The sequence below is a fragment of the Protomyctophum bolini genome (assembly GCF_963924005.1).
Source record: "Protomyctophum bolini genome assembly, chromosome: 5".
In the NCBI taxonomy this organism is placed as follows: Eukaryota; Metazoa; Chordata; class Actinopteri; order Myctophiformes; family Myctophidae; genus Protomyctophum; species Protomyctophum bolini.
Genome location: NC_137866.1, coordinates 9598025 through 9604024, shown reverse-complemented (window position 1 = coordinate 9604024; position 6000 = coordinate 9598025). Strand labels below are relative to the sequence as shown.

Genomic DNA, 6000 nt, shown 5'->3' with positions numbered 1-6000 from the left:
AATAAGAGTGTGTGAGGACCACACTGCAGGGCTCAAATTCCATTTCCTTTGTCAGTGTTTAAAAAACATTCACTCCATACCTTCCATTTAGTAAATGCATTTCACAGTTATTCAGTAAACGTGATATACTGCTTGTTTTTTTATTGCTGTCGCTCTACAGCAGAGCTTGGTGGCAGTATTGGGACAAGTGCAAAGGATTTACATAACTTAGCTGAGCACTGCGTGCTATATCACCCACATATGCTACACACGATGCCATAGCAGCTGTTAGAGTGTAGACTTTACAGCAAGGTTCTTCTTCACTATATGAGTCTGACTCTGAGCGTGTATGTGTGTTTGTTCCGCCCAATCTGTGAGTGTTTAGTTGTTTACACACAATGGCTTGAACGTGTGCAGTGGATCTGCTGTGCAGTAAGGTATTGGAGGTGTCAGCCAGCCTCTTTAGTATTCACTCCAACACCCAGTGACTCACAGCCACCACAGCGTGAGAGAGAGAGAGAGAGAGAGAGAGAGAGAGAGGGGGGGAGGCAGGAAAATAGATGCAGAAAAGGAAAGCGAAAGAGAGGGCTGGAGGTGGTGTTTGTATCTGTGTGTTTGCAAGCATGCTCGCCTGGGGGGATTAATTTTTTGACAGCTCTGTTAAGCCTTCCTCTTTAAGCGGCGAGCTCTTCAATAGTATCAGCGCGCTGTGCCTTTCAAGAGAGTCTCTCCAGCGACACTGTGATTCACAGTGAAGTTGAGAGGGGAAGGGGGGGGGGGGGAGACAGACAGACCGAAGAACTGACAGCATGACAGGAGTCAGGAGACGATGTTTGAGTAGGTTTTTCGGTTTGCGAGGGATTGGACCAAAAGAGGCAGACTGTGACGCTCCTCTTCGATTAGTGACTGCAGTCTGCAGTCTAATTCAAATCCACCCCCTCTCTGTCTCTCTCTGCCTTCTATCCTCCCGGGTTGTCTGTGCTTGTCACTCCATGTCTCTTCATCCCTCTGTCAGTTTGAATTTAGTTTAATGGCCCCTCCTTCCCCTGTTCCTCCACTCTGTCGCTTTCTATTCCATCTCCTCTTTTTTTTCCTCCATTTTTCGCCCACTCCCCTCAACCCAAGCCCCTGGTCTAATATTCTGTTGAGGAGAGGAGAAGAGGAGAAGAAGGTGGTCAAACTGTGTGACCTGGCACGTTGAGAGGTGAGGGGAGAAGGTAAGAAGGGTTAATCCTATCAAGTCCATGTACACATGGAGTCAAAGAGTGAGCGGGTAGCAGCAGGGTGAAAAACCACAGGAGACAAACACTGTGTCCTTTTCACCAGAAAAGGGGAGGCTGAAAGCGGAACGCGGTTGAGGATAACAGGGGGGTTGAGGCGGAGCGCGCCGCTCGGAGGAGACCCAGGCGTTATAGAGTCCCTGCTCCGTTTCCACCTCTGTCTTCATGACTTCCCACTCCACGCGATGACAAGTGTCTGCGTTCGCTCCCATTGGTTGAGCTCGCACACCAATCGGAGCAGAGGCATGTAAGGTGCCTTTAGGTTATACCCAACCCCAAATACAAGGAGCAGAGAGAGAGAGAGAGAGAGAGAGAAATAGAGGTTAGGGAAAGGGGGAGTGCTTTGCAGTGCACACAGAGAGTGAGAGTGAGAGGCAGAGAGAGAGTGTGAGAGAAAGAGGTACTGACAATATCGTGCAGTGAAGACTTTTCCCCTGAAGATGCCTTGTGAGATGTTTCAGTTGGGGAGAAACTGCTCGACAGCTGTTTGCTGGAGACCACTACATTTCTTCCTGGTGGCTGCTGTCTGAGGAGAAGATCTGGGCACTGTAGACTCCTTCCTGTGATTGGCTATCACACTTTAGGCTCCCCCTCCCTTTTCTGTCCCCCCCCTCCCCCACCCCCACCCCCAATTCTCTCTCTACTCTCACCACCTCCACACACTGTCCTGAGGCTTACCTGAGACAGACAGCACAACTGCACCGACGCCGGACCCCTCCTCCACACACAGACTCTCAAACAAACGCGTAGGCACGCACGCACGCACACAAACAGAGTTTGCTTTTCACCTGGAGAGGGCAGGCTCAAGGGACGGACAGCATGGGTAGCAGCAGCCTCTCCTCACATCAAGCGGTGCCTCTCTGACTTTGTGGAGAGAAGCAGAGGAGAAGAGCGGGCGAGAAGAGAATTTTGGAACCATTGTCTCTTGCCGAAACAAGGGAGAGACTATAGGGGGACAGAGGTAGCACTTATCAGAGAAGAAGGAACGCACCACAGCATGATTTTGGGTGAGTTTGTTATTTTCAGTGCATGGGGATGTTTTTGGAGAGGTCAACCGCGCTGTCGGATATCACTAATCCCTACTTATACTTGGACAACAGCAGCTCTCTTAATAGTCTGCTCCACACAGGCCATCTGTCATTACCCAGCGCAGGTATGAATGAATCTTTGGTTATAGTGCATTTATTAATACTACGTGTGTGATTGATGACAGAAAGGAAAGATCAGAGTGTGGAGACTGTGTCACTATGGGCTGTCTGGTCACATGGTCATGATTCGCCACTCTCTTCTTGTACCTACCAAGACAGGTGGAGGTGACGGACTTAATGATTTGTCTGTAATGACAGGCAGTCGTGGCAATTTGTCAAAAGAGAAATTGGTTAATGTAAGGCTTGTCATGTGATTCCACATGCAAGACTCACATGTCCCTTGATGTTCCTCTCTTTCTGTTAATTAGAAGAGGGAATTAACCGTTTTGAAAACACTGGCACGCCGCACAATGTGGCTTTTTAGTTACCATGCTGGGTAGGTCTATTCTGAGCCAGCGCTTTCGTCTTTAGTATTCTAGTCTCATAGCGCCGATGTCTGCAAGGGGGTGATTCTGTGTGCGATCTGCGTGCTTGAGATAGTCAGCCTGTACATTCATTCTGACGATGGGAGCTCGGCTTCACTTCCACTGTAAGTCCAATAATATGACCAGTCCCAGATGGACTGTGTTTCGTGTGCGTGTGCGGGTGTGTGTGTGTGTGTGTGTGTGTGTTTGTGTGTGTTTGTGTGAGAGAGAGAGAGAAAACACAGGAAAATTGCATTTCTGTTTGTCTGCTCAGGAGAGACAGTGAGCGTCAGTGTGTGAAAGTGTGTGTCGAAGTGAGAGTATTCACCACCAGGGTCTGTGTTTATGTGTCGGTGTGTGCGCACGCCTGTGTGTGTGTGTGTGTGTGTTGCTATGCACTCCGCCGGAGAGGCCACATTGTTTTAACGCATGCCTGGACTGATTCAGACGTAGCTCTGCTGCTGTGGTTGTTCCCCGGCGGGCATGTTTTTCAAGGAGACAGTCCTAATGATTATAGGGAGTCATGTAGTCTGAGGTGTCTATACGTTTGCACCGTATGCGTGTGTGTGTAAATACACACTCATGTACGCATAGGCTACATACTATGTACATGTTCATGAGTGTGTATTTCTGAGTTAAGGGAGAGTTGCAGGTCAGTAAAGTTCATGGCAATGTGAGCATAATGCGAATTTCGTGCATGATTTTATATGCGCCTCAGTGACCTTATTGTGTGTGAGCGCTCGTATCATCATACATCATCATACATCCTTATTATCCTCACTTTTTAAGCACTCAGCCAATCAAATCATCGCTATGAGGCGCGCACACACACACACACACACACACACACACACACACACACACACACACACACACACACACACACACACACACACACACACACACACACACACACACACACACACACACACACACACACACACACACACACACACACACACACACACACACACACACAGCTGGGCATAGGAGGGGATAGTGCCCCTAAAAAAACCCGAATCTGTGTATGCATGTACTGCATAGATACAGTATTATGTTTATGTATGTACGTATGTGAGAGTGTGTGCAGTATTTACGTGGGATCATTTGTCGGTCTGGGCAGCTGGTGAATGGGCGTCAGATTAGCTTGGGCCTGAGCCTCATTTAGCAGTCAGATCAGCGAGGACTCGATCAGGCCAGTTGCGCCGGCCGCACCAGAGGCCTAAATGACCGACAGCACAGGAGATGTGTTAATGGCATCATTAACCCACCACTTACAGCCGTCTCTCTCAGCCCACATTCACTAGCAAGACAGGTATGCTATGCTACACCGACTCGGTGCAGGATGAATTAACGGGAGAGCAGTCATTTAAAGCCGGACTATATGTATATACAGCTAAACAATACAGCTGTAGATCTACACACTATGAAAAATGTGACCCAAAATAAACACGGGTTTGTGTTCTGATGCTGTGCGATCAGTAGGCCTATGTGTGGTCGGTGGTACGCAGTGTTAATGCGTGACTTTGAGGGAGCACGCCGCATGCTGTCGGTATCAATTCACAACAAATGGGCTTGATTGAAAAGCTTTTAATGACTGATAATGCACCTCTGAGATCCTGTGGTTTCTCATCATGCCCAATGGGGCATGAAATCACCCCCGCCCCCGTTCCGCAGACGAAGCGACGCCCCGCCGCATCGCGCCGTCACTCAGATATGTATCTATAGCAGTATTCCTCGTCCGAACAGGGAGATTCTATATCGGCCTAACATTCTGCTTAGCGTGATGATTCGACTGCGGAGCATTTCGACATGTTCTGCCTTTAGCTCCGCTGAAAAGGGCAATGTCAGCGTAATGACCTTTACAACGTAGGCGCTGGCCAATCTGAATTAGCTTTCATCATCCTGATGACGACCATTGATATCTGTCTGCTAGACGCGCATTAATGTACGTGTGTGTGTGTGTGCGTGGGTGCGTGACGTGTGTATGTCTGTGTGTGTACGCCGCAGTACAAAAAAACAGACACGCAAGCATCGATGATTGTGTCTACATGGCTGTTAGCCAGTTCCCATCCATTGTTCCCTGTGACCTTGAGTGGATAACCTTACCCTGCGCTGCTCTGTCGTGTTGATGCGTGGGTCTGTGATAGCTGGCATTCTAGAAGACGATCCTGGGCCTTGGCAGAAGTCTTCCTTGGCCACGGTGACAGCGATGACAGTCCTGATGCTGATAATGGCACTGGATGGTTGTGGTTGTGTCGAAACAAAGTGTGCTCTGTCTAGAACGCCGCAGGCGTAGCTTTTTGATTCTGCCATGGGCTCTGCAGCAAGCCAGGGGTTTTGGGACCGCTGCCGTTTGCATGTCTGTACAGTACGAGTGTCATCTGGACAGGGAAGAAGAACACAGGCAAATGGAGGACATGGTCACTGGCAGTGGTGGGGAAAAAGTACTCAAATGTTTTATTTAAGTAAACGTATCAATACTGCATTATATAAATTCTCTGAAGTCCGGACATTGTGTAAAAGTACAAAAGGAATGGCATCAAAAACAAAATGCACCAAAGGTCCAAAGTACTCGTTATGCAGAATGTCCCATTGTGGTTTTGTAATAATAATAATCAAAATCTACAAACTAACTATAGTAAAAAAAACATTTTCAAAAATAAATGTAGTGGAGTATACGTACAATATTTGCCTCTGAGATGTAGTGGAGTAGAAGTAAAAGTATTGGTGAATTGGAAATACGCAAGTAAAGTGCAAATACCTAAAAATGGTACTCAAGTACAGTACTGTATGTAATGTACGTAGTTACTTTTCCACCATTGGTCACATTGGTGATGCTGAGCTGCACCAGTGACGGCAGTGTCCACCATGTTAGCCTCAACACCTCCTACACCAGTGACGGCAGTGTCCACCATGTTAGCCTCAACACCTCCTACACCAGTGTCTTTCAACCCTTTTCATATCCAGGTCCATGCATTCTTTATTCTGCATTTGAGCCACGGACCACCATTTGATGAGATGCAGCCTCTAAGACACACTCAGACATAGTTTGTTGTCGTCGTTAAGATAAGATTTTGTCCAAAATGCTGTATTGATGTTGTCACCACTATAGGAGAGATAACAAGCAAAATGTTGATCAAAATAACAATTATTCTCTAATTATGTAGACGTCTTGAAAATTAAATA

The 6000-nt window shown here is 47.5% G+C and overlaps 1 protein-coding gene across 2 annotated transcripts in view; it reads left to right on the top strand.

Annotated features, from left to right (window-relative positions):
- The first annotated feature begins 2002 nt into the window (after positions 1–2002).
- znf385a (zinc finger protein 385A) overlaps positions 2003–6000 on the top strand; it is a 116285-nt gene continuing 112287 nt past the window's right edge. For both annotated transcript variants that reach the window (XM_080764782.1, XM_080764781.1), the window contains exon 1: positions 2003–2266. In XM_080764782.1, coding sequence (XP_080620908.1) covers positions 2257–2266 — 10 coding nt within the window. In that variant the 5' untranslated portion in view covers positions 2003–2256. The remainder of the gene's footprint in view (positions 2267–6000) is intronic.